The sequence below is a fragment of the Perca flavescens genome, chromosome 19 (assembly GCF_004354835.1).
Source record: "Perca flavescens isolate YP-PL-M2 chromosome 19, PFLA_1.0, whole genome shotgun sequence".
Lineage (NCBI taxonomy): Eukaryota > Metazoa > Chordata > Actinopteri > Perciformes > Percidae > Perca > Perca flavescens.
In genome coordinates this window covers 280,987-297,739 of record NC_041349.1, presented here as the reverse complement: position 1 = coordinate 297,739, position 16,753 = coordinate 280,987, and the positions used below count along the sequence as shown (strand labels likewise).

At 43.0% G+C, this 16,753-nt stretch overlaps 3 protein-coding genes across 4 annotated transcripts in view; 1 reads left to right on the top strand and 2 right to left on the bottom strand.

The window, feature by feature from the left end:
• The window catches only part of mogat3a (monoacylglycerol O-acyltransferase 3a), a 183,844-nt gene that overhangs the window by 55,958 nt on the left and 111,133 nt on the right, over window positions 1-16,753 (bottom strand). The gene's annotated exons all lie outside the window — the stretch shown is intronic.
• On the top strand, window positions 3,570-7,225 carry LOC114545766 (H-2 class II histocompatibility antigen, E-S beta chain). The gene is made up of 7 exons (XM_028564273.1): window positions 3,570-3,676; window positions 3,974-4,246; window positions 4,656-4,869; window positions 5,491-5,558; window positions 5,703-5,816; window positions 5,919-6,026; window positions 6,414-7,225. The coding sequence occupies exons 1-7, from the start codon at window positions 3,622-3,624 to the stop codon at window positions 6,596-6,598; spliced, it is 1,017 nt and encodes a 338-aa protein (XP_028420074.1). The 5' UTR covers window positions 3,570-3,621; the 3' UTR covers window positions 6,599-7,225.
• LOC114545581 (phosphatidylinositol 4,5-bisphosphate 3-kinase catalytic subunit alpha isoform-like) overlaps window positions 12,265-16,753 on the bottom strand; it is a 47,900-nt gene continuing 43,411 nt past the window's right edge. Inside the window, 4 exon segments of the mRNA XM_028563959.1 lie at window positions 12,265-12,389; window positions 16,073-16,092; window positions 16,220-16,266; window positions 16,268-16,355. Coding sequence (XP_028419760.1) covers window positions 12,265-12,389; window positions 16,073-16,092; window positions 16,220-16,266; window positions 16,268-16,355 — 280 coding nt within the window.

Genomic DNA, 16,753 nt, shown 5'->3' with positions numbered 1-16,753 from the left:
GCAAAATTGTCTGCCTCTCATTGACTCGCTCTGCTCTGGTTTTCTATTAGCAGGAGTTCTGGATAGTTTGCTGTACTGTGTTTGGTCTAACCAGCTGATTACTTTGTTTGGTTCAACCAGCTGATTACTGTGTTTGGTCCAACCAGCTGATTACTGTGTTTGGTCTAACCAGCTGATTACTTTGTTTGGTCCAACCAGCTGATTACTGTGTTTGGTCCAACCAGATGATTACTGTGTTTGGTAAACCAGCTGATTACTGTGTTTCTCTACTGTCTGATTAAACTTTGTTTGGTTCAACCAGCTGATTTTTGTGTTTGGTCTAACCAGCTGATTACTTTGTTTGGTCTAACCAGCTGATTACTGTGTTTGGTCTAACCAGCTGATTACTTTGTTTGGTCCAACCAGCTGATTACTGTGTTTGGTCTAACCAGCTGATTACTGTGTTTGGTCTAACCAGCTGATTACTGTGTTTGGTCCAACCAGCTGATTACTGTGTTTGGTCTAACCAGCTGATTACTGTGTTTGGTCCAACCAGCTGATTACTGTGTTTGGTCCAACCAGCTGATTACGTTATTTGGTCCAACCAGCTGATTACTTTGTTTGGTCCAACAACCAGCTGATTACTGTGTTTGGTCCAACCAGCTGATTACGTTATTTGGTCCAACCAGCTGATTACTTTGTTTGGTCCAACCAGCTGATTACTTTGTTTGGTCCAACCAGCTGATTACTTTATTTGGTCCAACCAGCTGATTACTTTGTTTGGTCCAACCAGCTGATTACTTTGTTTGGTCCAACCAGCTGATTACTTTATTTGGTCCAACCAGCTGATTACTGTGTTTGGTCCAACCAGCTGATTACTTTGTTTGGTCCAACCAGCTGATGACTTTATTTGGTCCAACCAGCTGATTACTGTGTTTGGTCCAACCAGCTGATTACTTTATTTGGTACAACAACCAGCTGATTACTTTATTTGGTACAACAACCAGCTGATTACTTTATTTGGTACAACAACCAGCTGATTACTTTATTTGGTACAACCAGCTGATTACTTTGTTTGGTACAACAACCAGCTGATGACTTTGTTTGGTCCAACCAGCTGATTACTTTATTTGGTACAACAACCAGCTGATTACTTTATTTGGTACAACCAGCTGATTACTTTGTTTGGTCTAACCAGCTGATTACTTTATTTGGTACAACAACCAGCTGATTACTTTATTTGGTACAACCAGCTGATTACTTTATTTGGTACAACCAGCTTATTACTGTGTTTGGTCCAACCAGCTGATCAGATACTATGAGGTGGCGTTGACAGCAGATTTGGCAGGTTTGACCGGATTTTAGGATTTAGGAATAATGCACCCTGGCACTATCTGTGTTTTTGCTCGTTGACCCCACAGGAAGGAACATCTACAGAACCAATGTTTCAAAGTTCACACTTTAATATTACATATTTGTATGGTGGCCCTGAAGATCAAAATACTTCAACATTTTACAGAACATAACAGCAAAAGCACAAAACAAAAGTGGTGACACCCAAACCGGAAAAGGTAGGTACGTATTGCACGATGGTTCCTCGTAGCTGATTGGCTGTCAGTCCGTGACAAATGGAAGTTCTTCTTCTTGTTCTTTTGGATTTCAGGCAGACTGCTTGTTTACTCCACAGGAAGAACCAATGTCTCAAAGTTTACGACTGTAAATGTTAGCCAAAATATGAGGTATTGTTGTCTTGTTACATTTGAAGTGAATGAAACTTGGTAGACTTCCTTTAGTTCAACCTGTTCATCTCCATCATTCAGCTGTGGAACCGGCGAAGACATTAACTGTGATTCTGTGATTTACCAACAACTAATCAAACATTAAAATAGTTGGCAATGTATTTTTGTTAATATGTTATGATGCATTTTATGTGTTTTACTCCAGATTCTCTCAGAGTCAGACTGTTGGCTACATCTGCCTGATTATATTCATGTCCTTTTGATTTTATAAACAAACGTTCAGATATGAATACATTCTGTCTGTTTTCTCTGTTTTATGATGGATCAATCCTGCTGTTTTTCTGTCCGTTAAAGGAACCTGTATATAAGTCATGTTGTCCATCAGACACTAATCAGCTGAAATAAGGTCATAGAGATACTGGAGTACAACGTAACTTTACTTTATGGTGTTTTTGTAATATTTTAGGGCATTAACAATAGTCAGAGGCAGTCTATAGTGAATCCTTTATTTCTTTATATCTGATGAAATATGTGAGGGATAACATGAATTGAGCCGGTTGTTTATGCAAATTGAACCCCTTCAGGGTGATACAGGACCCCTCCCTTCGTGTTCATGTCTCCCTGACTGATGGCCGCGACTCGCCACCACTCTACACTGCAGGCTGCCATCCATGTTGTTTCCACGTTACAACTTCAAGCTCATAAACACAACGCATTCAAAAGAATGACTTCTCTACTCGGAAATGGGACCATCGAGGAGCACGCGGATGCTGCATTGGCCTTGGCCAAGGTCTGTGCTCTCAAAGCGCCGTTTTAGTTCAGACATTTGCACACAAATGTAACATATCTTGCATTGAATGTGAGAATGTTTTTCCAACATAATTTGGGAAGATAAATGAGTTGTTTCTGAGTGTGAAGATCTGAAGTTTTTCTCCTGAATCCTAGATGTCTTCCTGTCATCGAAAGTGTAGAAACTGTGTCGGCAGCAGAGGAGTTCATACCAACATCTGGTTACTAATGTTTACATACAGGAGTCACTCTGCTCTCTAGTTCCATCCCAGTTAAGAGTCTGTGTGACATCAGAGAGGATTATATGAGCGTGTTTTCATTAGAGTAAAGGCACAGACATATTTTTAGGTGAGCTGAGCTGTTGAACAGGTTTTGAAACTCGCTCAGTCTGGGAAGTAAGATTACAATCTGTCACTGGAGACATCCACATACCTCTCCTCCAACATCCACAACCAGCACAGACAAATTACCTCAGAGCTGCCAGAAAAGCTGTGTGTTGGTGCACAGTTGGTGATTATTCTGAAACTCTTTCTAGACTTACTGCAGTATTTGTATTCCAACCAAAACTTCAACTCTTGTAAATGTTCCAACTGTTGGTTTCCAGCTCTGAGTACAGATACAATTATCTTCAGAAGGTTTTTTAGTTTAAAAATTAGTTCATAACTTTTGAAATTATCCAGAGTTATGATTCATGGGTTTATCTTCTTCCCCTAAAGAAATGACGTCTTAACCTGAAACTGCAGATCACTCTTATTCTGTCCTGTCAAAGAATACGCCAAACAGGACAAACTCAAAGTTTGATTGGCTCAAGAATATGCCTATTGACAACATCGTCAAGTGGAGAAGGTCTTGCTGGCCCTGATGGCCACCTCTGTAATAGTCATTAATCATGATAATAATTATAATGTTAACTTAGATGACTTAGATTAGTTTCCAGTGTGCCAGAGTTCACTGTGTTTCTGCTCCATCAGCAGCCTGTAGTCTGAGTTGTCTGCCTGGTAACAGGTGATGGTTGGATATGATTGGATGCTGCAGGTCATGTGATCATGTCCTCTGGTTTTTAGATCAGCTCTCAGTGACACTGAGTCAGTGTTTGTTAAGAGAACAGAGGAACATGGCTTCATCCTTTCTCAGGGTCTCCCTGCTCTTCATCAGCCTCTACACAGCAGGTAGGATCAATACTCTGATCACTGATCAATACTACACACTTTATACTGTTTATACTTCATCAGCCTCTACACAGCAGGTAGGATCAATACTCTGATCACTGATCAATACTACACACTTTATACTGTTTATACTTCATCAGCCTCTACACAGCAGGTAGGATCAATACTCTGATCACGAATCAATACTACACACTTTATACTGTTTATACTTCATCAGCCTCTACACAGCAGGTAGGATCAATACTCTGATCACGAATCAATACTCTGATCATATTGTGTCTGTGTTTTCTTCTTCAGATGGATATCTGTATTACAACACGGACCGTTGTGACTTTAACTCGTCTGATCTGAAGGACATCGAGTACATCAGGTCTTTATATTTCAACAAGATGGAGATCATCAGGTTCAGCAGCAGTTTGGGGAAGTTTGTTGGATACACTGAGTACGGAGTGAAACAGGCTGAGCGCTTTAACAAAGATCCTTCAGTTCTGGCTCAGATGAGAGCTCAGAAGGAGAGATACTGCAAACACAACATTGATATTGACTACCAGAATGTTCTGATTAAATCAGGTGAGTTAGTGTTTCTGTAACATCCAACATCATCATCTGATTTATTAATTCAGTGAATCAACATCAGCTCAATGACAGTGTATCATATTTATTTATTTGCACATTTGAAACTGACAAAAAGGAAAAACCTTCAGTGTTCAATTCAATTATAAATCAATTGTATTTATATAGTCAAATATTCAGAAATAGACACCAGTTATCTCAGGACACTTTACAAATAGTGTAGATCTAGACCATGTTTAATTCACAGAGACCCAACAATCCTCCCAAGATCATCTGGGGTTGTTTTATAAAGCTCTCTGTCTCCACCTGCTGGATAAACTCTGTCATTACAACTCCTGATGATTCTGTTTCTTTAAATTAGAGAAATATCAATAGTACATATTTAAACACCAACAATGTGTTTCAGCTGAGCCATATGTCAGACTCCACTCTATGGCGCCCCCCGGGGGTAAACATCCAGCCATGTTGGTCTGCAGTGTCTACGACTTCTACCCCAAACAGATCAGAGTGACCTGGATCAGAGACGGACAGGAAGTCACCTCTGATGTCACGTACACTGATGAGCTGGCAGACGGTGATTGGTACTACCAGATCCACTCTCACCTGGAGTACACGCCCAGGTGAGTCACCTTCAGGTAACTTCAGGTCCAGTTCAGTCTATCTCCAGAAGACTCATCTCAAACACGGTGATACATAACTTTATAAATTAGGCCCCAGGTCCAGAAAGATCCAGTTTGGTCCAGGTCCAGGAGCCTTCTTTCTCAGGGTGCCTTTACATCTGAAGTTTGGTTCATTTGGTTCGGACTAAGGACATTCATTCTACATTGCAGCATGTTTCAGCCATTTACTTCCATTTCACACCCCACTGTTTGCTCTGGTCCTGATCAGTTGATGAGTTGGTGAAACAAACCAAAATGCAGCAACACAAGTCACATTATTGGCCACGTGTCTTTAAACAGGTTTCCTAAAAACGATAGTTTCATAGATCTCTCAAACCTTTTCCCTGAGCTGTTTGCTAAAGAATGAAGACATTTTCTCTGTTCTTGTGTGTTTTATAAAGTTTGGACCTAATATGTTGTACGAGTTGATTCAAAACACCTTGTAGCATTGTACACTTGTTTGGTCCACTTTTGTTACACATCCGAGTGCTTTCAACGCTTCTCTGACACCTTAGTTTCGTCCAGGTTCTGGTCCAGGTTCAGGTTCTGGTTCTGGTTCTGATGTCTGGTTTGTGTCAGCAGGTCTGGAGAGAAGATCTCCTGTATGGTGGAACACGCCAGCCTGAAAGCTCCTCTGATTACTGACTGGGGTAAATACCTGTCTGTCTCTCTACCGGTCTGTCTCTCTACCTGTCTCTCTCTCCACCTGTCTGTCTTTACCTGTTTGTCCCTCCACTTGACTGTCTCTCTACCTGTGTGTCTCTCTGCTCACCTGTCTGTCTGTCTGTCCTCAGACCAGTCTATGTCTAAGACTGACAGAAACAAAATCCTCATCGGAGCCTCAGGACTGATCCTGGGTCTGGTGGTCTTTCTGGCTGGATTCCTCTACTACAAGAGGAAGGCCCGAGGTCAGAACAGAGCTCCTGATTTAAAACCTGTTCAGAACAGTTTTCTGTGTCTGTACATGTCTGTCTGCTCACCTGTCTGTCTCTCTTCCTGTCTGTCCTCAGACCTGTCCAAGTCTGATTCTGAGAGGAACAAGATCGCCTTTGGAGCCTCAGGACTGATCCTGGGTCTGGCGCTAACTGCATTCTTCTTCTACAAGAGGAAGGCCAAAGGTTAGAATAGAATAATAATGATAATTCATTATCAACAATTCGTATTATGTCCTAAGTAATTACGGTGAAAGTCTTGTGTTTTCTCCTTAACTTCTCCAGGACATGATCACCTGTTTCCTGGGTGAAAGTCTTGTGTTTTAGGAGCCAAATATCCCCCCCGACCTCCTCCCTATGAGGATCTTTACACTCTTATACAGCAGCAGTCAACCTGCTGCTGATAGTAATAAATAAGTGGAACACATACCAATAACAGAGCTTTACTTTCCAGAGATATATGTACTAATGCTTTATGAGAACAGGCTGGTTTTATTAAAGTGTCAACTGACAAAAAACATCTCTACCTGTCTGTCTGCTCACCTGTCTGTCTCTCTCCCTGTCTGTCCTCAGACCTGTCCATGCTGGAGTTTCAGAGGAACAAGCTCATCATCGTGGCATCAGGACTGATCCTGGGTCTGGTCTTATCTCTGGCTGCATTAATCTTCTACAGGAGGAAGACCTGCGGTCAGATTCCTGGTTCAAAACCAGTTCAGACCAGTTCAGACCAGTTTAAAAAGGCTTATCCTACCTTCTAGTCTCCACAGCACTGTGGAGGAAGGTCTGGCTACACCACAGATGCATTCTGGGACAACAGATAGCTCTGGGTTGTTTGCATTTCTTTAAACCAATCACAATGATCTCGGGGGGCACTGAGCTCTGGATGCAGCAATGCTGGCTCTGCTGAATAGTCTCAGGAAGGGACTGGTTCAAAAGAACACACCACATACAGTATTACATGAAGTTAACTGTTGACAAAACACAGTAATTTGAGCTATTTAAATTAGCTGATATAAGGTTAAACCTCATTGGCTCTTACAAGTGTATCTCCGTCTGAGAACAACAGCACAGACAGAAAGAAAGGCTTTATCCTGAAATTAACTTTGTTGATCCAGACTCCCAACAGTCAGACCAGTTCAGTTCAGTTTTAATAACTTGGTATCTGCATTTTAAGGTTGTCCCTGTCCTCAGTTAGAGGTCTATTCTGCATTCTGCTTCATCTACAGTGATGTGATTCGTTACTGTGTTAAATCAATATGTTACAGACACTTATAGCTCAGCTTTAAGATCATTTATTTTAACAATATCTTTGATGTCAGTTTGATTTGTATATTTCTGATGGAGTGAAATATTTTAACTACAATAAACTAGACTCTGACAAACTGTTTTTGAAGATGTTTTTTACCCTTTAAGGAAACTTCACTCAGGATGTTTTTCCTTTTTAGGCCTTGAAAATAATATTTGAGTTTTTTACACATTGACTCTGTTTAACATAATTTTAATTGAAGAAATGATTGTATTGTATTTAACCAACCAGTTTCTGGCAGCGGATCATCTTCAGTGACACTTTCACACAACACAAGTTGCAGTACATTACATACATGTTGTAATATTACCTTGCTATATCTTGAAGGTCTACTACGAGAGTAACGCCAAAATGTTTTGAGACCAGCGTGGTAGAAATGTTGAGGAGCAATAGGTTTTAATATTTCAGATTTTATTAAAACAAATGTGATATTTCAAGAACTCAGTTGTAATTCAAAGTTTTGTCACAGCAGCATCCAGTGCACATCTCCAGCATTTATTTAGAAAAAAAACGATCATCATGATAAAACACCGACAGTCAGAGATCAATAAGTGCTTCTTTAAACGCGGTGTGATGTCACACCACAGGCTCCGCCCCCAGAGAGGCTACAGGCCCTGTGATTGGCCAAGCCTGTTCAATACAGGATCAACAATCACAAATCAAAACATTAAAAAAGTCAGCTGCAGTTACTGTTAAAAACATCAACCAATCATCAATCAATACATCAGTTTAATTTAGGGCTGTTAAAATCAACACGGTGATAACGAGTTAACACATTTCTTTTCCCAACGTTTTTTTTAGTATTTTTGATGTTTCTGTTAATAAATTTGAAATTTATCGCGATTAAATCTTTGGATGGATTGACAGCTCTAATTTAACATCAGTCAATAACATTAATCACATGGAAACAAACACATTCAGTCACTATGGCAACCAGCACAGTCAATGAAGTCACAAATCAATTGATCATCATGCAGCAGGGGGCGGGGCTTAAACTTAAAATGCTACGCTAACTAAACTACCCACCATTCATTGCTCCAGCTAAGCTAAGCTAACACACTAGCAAACACTAGCTGGCTGATTGGACAACGCAGGCAGCTGATTGGTTCAGATTGTCTCAAAAAGACTTTGATCCCTGATTTAAGTTCAGATTAATTTAAGCACTTTAAAATTAAAAAGTATTAGAGTAAAGACTTGCATCTGTCTCCAGCTGTGAGAGATTTTAAAACCAAAATATAAATCTGTGGAGGAAACTAAAACAGAAATTAGTTTCTAGTTCTTCATAAAGTCTCATATTACTCTAAAATATTATTAGTGTCGGAGAAAAGACAACGTCTCAGATTATTAAAGTAACTATCCGAATAAAACCACAGTTTTATAAACTTACAAAGTCAAAAGATCTTGAGAGTAAAAGACAATGTTTGAAATATTAAGACCTAATATTAAGAACAACAGGCTGTAATATGTTGAGAAGTCTGAGAGTAAAAAGTCGTATTATTTCAGTAAGAAAACTGTATTTTAACTTCATACAAAGTTTTAAACTTTCAAACATTTTCTGATGAAAAGTGACAGAAGTCTGATCAATAGTTTAAACTCGACTGTTTTCAGTTCGTAAACTCAGCCTTCACAGTTTTTTGTGCTTTTAAACTTCCACAGAAACCTGATTGGTTGGTTTGGTCATGTGGCTCCACCCACAGCCATCAGCTCTGCCCTCCTATTGGTCAGAACTCCTGATTATCAAAGTGTTGCTCAGTGATCGTAGGTTTTATTGCTCTCACAGCGACCAGTGTTCACGCTGCTGGTTTCAATAAAGCTGGCCTCATTCAAACACTTTATAAACTTACAGCTGCTTCTCAATAAAGTTCAATTGCTACAGTAATAAAGTTTTTTTTTTCTTTTGATAAGAGCTAACAGGCTAACTGTAGCACCGACTGGAAGACATTTATGACATCATCATCGTTGTCGTCTTTCCCCAGCATGCCTTTGGCCTCCTCAACTACCTGTGACCCTGAGATTCATGTTGCTATGACAACCATCCCACCACCAACACGTTGTGATGCTAAAATCTACAACAGACACCTTCATCATCCTCACAGTAGTGCAGTAAACAACCAGGCTGCATCCCCACTGCTACGGTTTGGTTAAAGAGAAATATCTTCTGCTGCTTCTCTGGGAACCATCACCTTATCGTGGTGGAGAGGTTTCTGTGTCCATATGAACCTGAGGGCTGGGTTGTCTGGTGCCCGGTGCTCCTGGTAGGGTCTTCCATGGCAAAGTCGTCTCAGATGAGGGGCCAGACAAAGAATGGTTAAAAAACCCTATGATTCAACGAGGAAGGGGTAGAGTTATCCTACCCGGAGGAAGCCCCGGGTCCCCGTCTGGAGCCAGGCCCAGATGGAGGGCTCATCTACGAGCGCCTGGTAGTCGGGTTTGCCACAGAGCCAGCCGGGCACAGCCTGAAGAAGCAACGTGGCTCCTCCATCCCACGGGCCCATTACCTGTGGGAGGAACCCTTGGGGTTGGGTGGCAGTGAAGGTCAGGGGCCTCGAAGGACTCTGGGGACGTGGAACGTCACCTCTCTGTGGGGGAAGCAGCCGGAACTGGTGCAGGAGGTGGAGCGCTACCGGTTAGATCTGGTGGGGCTTACCTCTACGCACAGTCTCGGCTCTGGAAACATACTCCTGGATAGGGGTTGGACTCTTTTCTTCTGCGGAGTTGACCAGGGTGTGAGGCGCCGGGCGGGTGTGGCGATACTCACAAGCCCCCGGCTGAGCGCCGCTACGTTGGAGTTCACCCCAGGGGAGGAGAGGGTCACCTCTCTACGTCTGCAGGTTGGTGGGGAGGGGGGGGGGGGGGGGACTCTGACTGTTTGTGCATATGCACCAAACAAATGTTTGGAGTATTCGGCCTTCTTGGAGACCCTGAATGGAGTCCTGCATGGGGCTCAAGTGGGGGACTCGATAGTTCTGCTGGGGGCAATGATGGAGACACTTGGAGAGGTGTGATTGGGAGGAACGGCCTCCCTGATCTAAACCCAAGTGGATGTTCACTGTTGGACTTCTGTGCTAGTCATGGATTGTCTAACCCTCTTGATCTACCGGTCAGTTTTCGTTCCTACCATCACCTATGGTCATGAAGGCTGGGTCATGACTGAAAGAACGAGATCCAGGGTCCAGCTGGGAGGAGGCCTCTGGGAAGACCCAGGACTAGGTGGAGGGAGGTCCAGCTGGGAGGAGGCCTCTGGGAAGACCCAGGACTAGGTGGAGGGAGGTCCAGCTGGGAGGAGGCCTCGGGAAGACCCAGGACTAGGTGGAGGGACGTCCAGCTGGGAGGAAGGGATGGCCCAGGACTAGGTGGAGGGAGGTCCAGCTGGGAGGAGGCCTCGGGGAAGACCCAGGACTAGATGGAGGGACGTCCAGCTGGGAGGAGGCCTCGGGGAAGGCCCAGGACTAGGTGGAGGGAGGTCCAGCTGGGAGGAGGCCTCGGGGAAGGCCCAGGACTAGGTGGAGGGAGGTCCAGCTGGGAGGAGGCCTCGGGGAAGGCCCAGGACTAGGTGGAGGGAGGTCCAGCTGGGAGGAGGCCTCGGGGAAGGCCCAGGACTAGGTGGAGGGAGGTCCAGCTGGGAGGAGGCCTCGGGGAAGACCCAGGACTAGGTGGAGGGAGGTCCAGCTGGGAGGAGGCCTCAGGAAGGCCCAGGACTAGGTGGAGGGAGGTCCAGCTGGGAGGAGGCCTCGGGGAAGACCCAGGACTAGGTGGAGGGAGGTCCAGCTGGGAGGAGGCCTCAGGGAAGGTCCAGGACTAGGTGGAGGGGTTATATCTCTAATCTGGCTTGGGAAAACCTCGGGATCCCCCAGTCAGGAGCTGGTTAATGTGGCTCGGGAAAGGGAAGGGTTAGGTTTGGGTTAAAATGGAGCTACTGGCCCCGCAACCGGACCCCGGAAAAGCGGCCGAAGATGGATGGATCTTTTGCTGCGTTTACGCCTCCTGTCCACACTATTGGGGCGTTGATACCTGGCATCCACACTACTGGAGTGTTTGCGCCTCTCGTCACTACTAGGGACATTTCATGCCTGGTTTCCACACTACTGGGGCTTACACTTCGCATCCATACTACTGCAGCATTTCCGTTACACGACAGTCTAATTGGTTAGGTACAGACCTTTCAGTAACAGTTCCACCTCATCGTTTGTTGTAGCAAAATATGATAAATCTGGTTTTTAATTGAATTATGGGGACATATACAACGTGTATCAAAGTGATAAAGATAGGAGATGTCAATGTGTCTGCCTGGTGGGAGTCACAGACTTTCTCTGTCTTTGTGCTTCCTGCAGCTGCCTTCCTCACTGCTACACATGGACTCTCCCCCCTCTTGCAGTCCTCGGTTGCCGCTGTGTAGCTGCAGACATCCACAGATAGTCTGCCGCTATACAGTCGCAAGCAGCCACAGACGGCCTACCACTATTGCACCCGCAGCAGTTGCAGATGGCCCGCCGCTGTATAGCCCAGGCATTCAAAATGCAAGATCAGCTAAATGACTTCATCTAGTGGAAAATCCCCAAAAGAGGTGGTCTTAGGCCTAAAAAGTAGCCAATTGAAGTTTTACACGCATGATCTGAAGGTGATCATTGGAGCACTCCTAAGAAGGAGGGTCTCTCTGTTGGATGATATAAGGCGAAGCTAGACAAAGGAATCTTGAGCAAGCTTACCGGTACTTGCTCAAGGTTTTTCTGTGTTATCTTTTGTGCACATTAAAACTTCTTTTTCACATCTGACTCTGCGAGGATTCTCTGAGACCCCGTTTTGGGACTTTTTCATACTTTGAAGAGAACTTGAAGAGAAGTTGACAAAGTGCAGCTGGCGATAAGTTTCGTTCCTATAAATCTGGCCTTGAACCACGGACCTATATTTTGTTTCATCATGTTGCTCAAAGATAATTAATCCCTGCTCTTACTTGTCACCATTGTTGATCTTTCTACAAAGTATTTTCTGTTTCATCTGCTACAGCCATGATTTTCAACCGCAGCGTAACTCCAGACAATCTGCTTCCTGTGTGTGTTGTGTGTGTGTGTGTGTGTGTGTGTGTGTGTGTGTGTGTGTGTGTGTGTGTGTGTGTGTCTGTCAGTGTTCGTTGGGCATATGTCTGATGGTGTGGAAGATCCAGTCCATCTTGGTGCTCCAGCCTCCGTGATGAGCGTCATTCATCTGTTTGGTGAAATACTCCAACGCCTCCTGCTGGCTCTTCTCTGAAAGACAGACAGGTGGACGGACAGACAGACAGGTGGAGAGACAGACAGACACAAACAGAAGAAAGTGAGACACATTCTTTGAGTGTTCTAGTGATTTGATTTCATTATTACAAGTATGTCACCAGGAGTTATGCTGAAGGCATTCACAACTATGTTATTCTATGTATTTGGTGTGAATGCTGAAGGCATGAGGTCAGTTATCAGAGTCAGTCCGTTGGTCAGTTAGTCCATCAGGACATGTTAGCTGACTAATAGCACCTCCTTTCTTCCTCTCCTCCTTTCTGCCCTCCTTTCCTCTTCTGCTCCTCTCCTTTTCTTCTCCTCTTTCTATTGTACCCTGTGTGTGTGTGTGTGTGTGTGTGTGTGTGTGTGTGTGTGTGTGTGTGTGTGTGTGTGTGTGTGTGTGTGTGTGTGTGTGTCAGTTGATTGAGATTCCCTAATCTCACTTTTCAGACTCATTCATTCTCCTTTAGCTGCTTCATCATCCAAATTGAAGCCAGCAATCCCATTTAGCATCATCTTAAAATTAACTAAAAATATTAAATCATTATATTCCACATGTTTCAAACGTTCTGGGTATTATTCAACTTTTCAAAGGCATTAATTATTTTCCAAAATCAAGATATTCCACATCTTTAAGACATTATTAATATTATACTTTTCAATGACAATCATACTAACTAAATTCATTCCCACTTTTTCAACTATAAACAATTAAAACATGCCACACCTTTCTAAAATTCTGTGTATTCAACTTTTCAATGACATTCATGCTAATTAAACACATTCCCACTTTTTCAACTATTCTCACTACTTCCCCTTCTTCTTATACAATTAAGTCAGCAATCCAGTGTGGCGTCAGCCTTTCAACATACAGCATTCACGCCACAATTTCTTCAGAAATTGCATTCTCTAGTTTCATCTGTTTTCCTGTTCAATATCTCCGTTGTGGTTTGATCAAATGCTGATATAAAGAGTTTTAAGGCTGGAACCAAGCCAACCTGCTACTAGATGAATATAAAACAAGCTAAACAACATTTTGAAAAAAAAGGTAGGATGGAACTGGAAGGATAAGAAGTGTAGACAGTCTGGCGAGAGTGATGGAGGTGAAACCAGGTGAGGGGATGGGATGACTGAGGGCAGGATCTGAAATGACATGAGAGTTAGTGATATGGCATGAAATCAGAACAGATGAAGGAGTTAATTCCTGACGAGGCGTCCATTATCAGGATTTAATGGACAGAAACAACCAACATGCAGCAGAGTCCATTTATTCCTGAAACTCAACACCTCGAAGGGCATTAACCAGTTCATACCATGGTCACTTGCCAAAGAACAGAAGAAGAGCATTCATTAACATGTTAATGTGTTTTACACTTTCAAAAAATACTCCTAAGGGTTTGACTAATACCTGGAACAATCATGAATTTATTAATGTCGTACTTCATGAATTATCAGTAATGTACAAGGATTACTAGTATATCATGCATAACTTAATGTAGGAACAATACGGTAATTAAGCATCAATTAAGTTATTTCAATCATCATGATTCCTGATTTATTCATTGATGAATCTGTGGCTAAAGTGACAAGCTAAAGAAACTGAATTGTAGTGTTGTAATCATGATTATGATTAGTGCTGACCTGGTCCAACCTAAACATTGATAAATAAGATTAAGGAATAATGGTGGCATATGCAGCAACAGTGTTTGGAATAACGGCGTTTAAAAGAACAGCGTTAGGTAACAACGTTATTTTTTCAGTAACGGGGTAATCTAACTAATTACTTTTCCCGTCGTTACAACGCCGTTAACGTTACTGGACATTAAATGCAGTGCGTTACTACGCACTGATTGAATAAACTGTGTAATCCGAACGCAACCCTGGCTCGCAGCTAGTGAGGAGGTGGGTTAATAACGAGGTAAGCGATTATGATTGGCTAAGGCAGAGTCATGTTTCATGGTAGCCAATCAGAGCCACTGTTTTTACACACGGCAGCACACACGCCACACACACAACAGCTAAACAGAGATTTGATGAAGCAGCAGAGATGGCGAGTCAGGAGCAATCCGATGAAAAGTTGGCGTTTTCAAGGTGGAGATATAAGCACTACTTCAAACTCATTGTGGTCAAAGGCAAGAACGTGCATGTAATCTGTACATTATGTCCAGGAACAAAGACTTTGTCGACATCCGTTGTAAGCAACTCTAATTTAATGAAGCATCTCACAACGACACGCATCTAAAGCTAGTGGCCAAAACACCGATACCTCCACCACAGATGATCGCTCGCCATCCTCTAGCAAAGAAGGACTCGGAGCAAAGTCCTCCAAGCAGCAAAAGCTAGATCTTTCTGCCTCACAACAAAAACTATGACACAGGCTGAAGTCAACCGTATGATAGGCAGGTATGTTGTTAAAAGTAGGCCTATGTGTGTCATATAAGTTTATATGGAGCAACTTTTTTTTACAGTAACAAATAGTTACTTTCCCTGGTAACGAGCTACTTTTATTATAGAGTAATTCAGTTACTAACTCAGTTACTTTTTGGAACAAGTAGTGAGTAACTATAACTAATTACTTTTTTAAAGTAACGTTCCCAACACTGTGCAGCAATCATCTTTGTGACCCCTCAAATAAAAAATAAAGTCAAGACATTTCTGGTGTTCAGTTAGCAACAAGTAAAATTCATAAATATCCTACTTGGCTGAGCATTGTTCCCAGGCAGTGTTTTAGTACCTTATGTTGTTGTAAATAAAGAAACTATAAAAAATAAATCTACAGTATACTGTATTCTGCATAAATGTAGTGACCTCAGTATCATTCTGACAACCCACTCCTTTAATTCTTAATACATTCAAATTTATACATCATTAATCATATCTTATTTATCAAAGTTAAAGATTGAGCAGGTCAGCACTTTAAAGGAAGGGCCACACACATGATGAAGTAATGAAGAAGTAGTGTTTAGTTAATGATTACAACACTACAGTTCTTCAGAGTATAGGTACACTGCTGTGCCTGCTCAGTTTTTTAAAGAAGACATTAACGAACGTATTGTTCCTGCATTAAGTCATGAATGAGATACTACTAATCCTTTGTACATTACTGATAGTTCATGAAGTACTACATCAATAAATTCATGCCTTTTCATGTATGTACTATTATTATAAAGTGTTACCGGTTCTTATGCAATGCAAAGATTGTTCACTACTCCAGGAAATAGGACGGATCTTGGATACAACTTTCCACGCTCAGCAACAGGAGACATTTATAGTCCGCTCAGCTCAGAGAACCCTTCAGCTCTGACAGCTACGAGCCAGAAAGCTAACGTTATGCTAGCAAGATTCAGAGACCATGGTATAAGAGGAGATAAATCAGTTTTAGTGTTTCTCTCTCTCTCCACCCTTCTGTCTCACTCTGCACCCGTCTGTCTTACCCAGAGCCAGGGTTTTTCTCCTCTTCCTAGCTCTCTACCTGTCTCTCAAACCGTCTGTCTCTCCACACCCGTCTGTCTTACCCAGAGCCAGGGTTTTTCTCCTCTTCCTAGCTCTCTACCTGTCTCTCAAACCGTCTGTCTCTCCACACCCGTCTGTCTTACCCAGAGCCAGGGTTTTTCTCCTCTTCCTAGCTCTCTACCTGTCTCTCAAACCGTCTGTCTCTCCACACCCGTCTGTCTTACCCAGAGCCAGGGTTTTTCTCCTCTTCCTAGAACCTCTACCTGTCTCTCAAACCGTCTGTCTCTGGAACCCACAGACAGACAGACAGGCCTGTCTTACCCCAGAGCCAGGGGTTTTCCTCAGGTGAGAGGCAGACATGTCAGACAGACAGGTAGGCTTTCTGCAGTTCAGGCATTCCACAGCCAGGAGCAGACAGACAGGTAGGAACAAGTTGATGAAGAGGACAGGCAGGCATGCTCCTGGAACCGGATGGACAGGTAGGCTTTATAACACATCTCCTGGAACCTGAGAGACAGACAGCTTTATAACACAGACAGACAGACAGACAGACAGGTAGGCTTTATAACACATCTCCTGGAACCTGAGAGACAGACAGGCAGACAGACACAGGTAGGCTTTATAACACATCTCCTGGAACCTGAGAGACAGACAGGCAGACAGACAGGTAGGCTTTATAACACATCTCCTGGAACCTGAGAGACAGACAGGCAGACAGACAGGTAGGCTTTATAACACATCTCCTGGAACCTGAGAGACAGACAGGCAGACAGACAGACAGGTAGGCTTTATAACACATCTCCTGGAACCTGAGAGACAGACAGGTAGACAGACAGACAGGTAGGCTTTATAACACATCTCCTGGAACCTGAGAGACAGACAGGCAGACAGACAGGTAGGCTTTA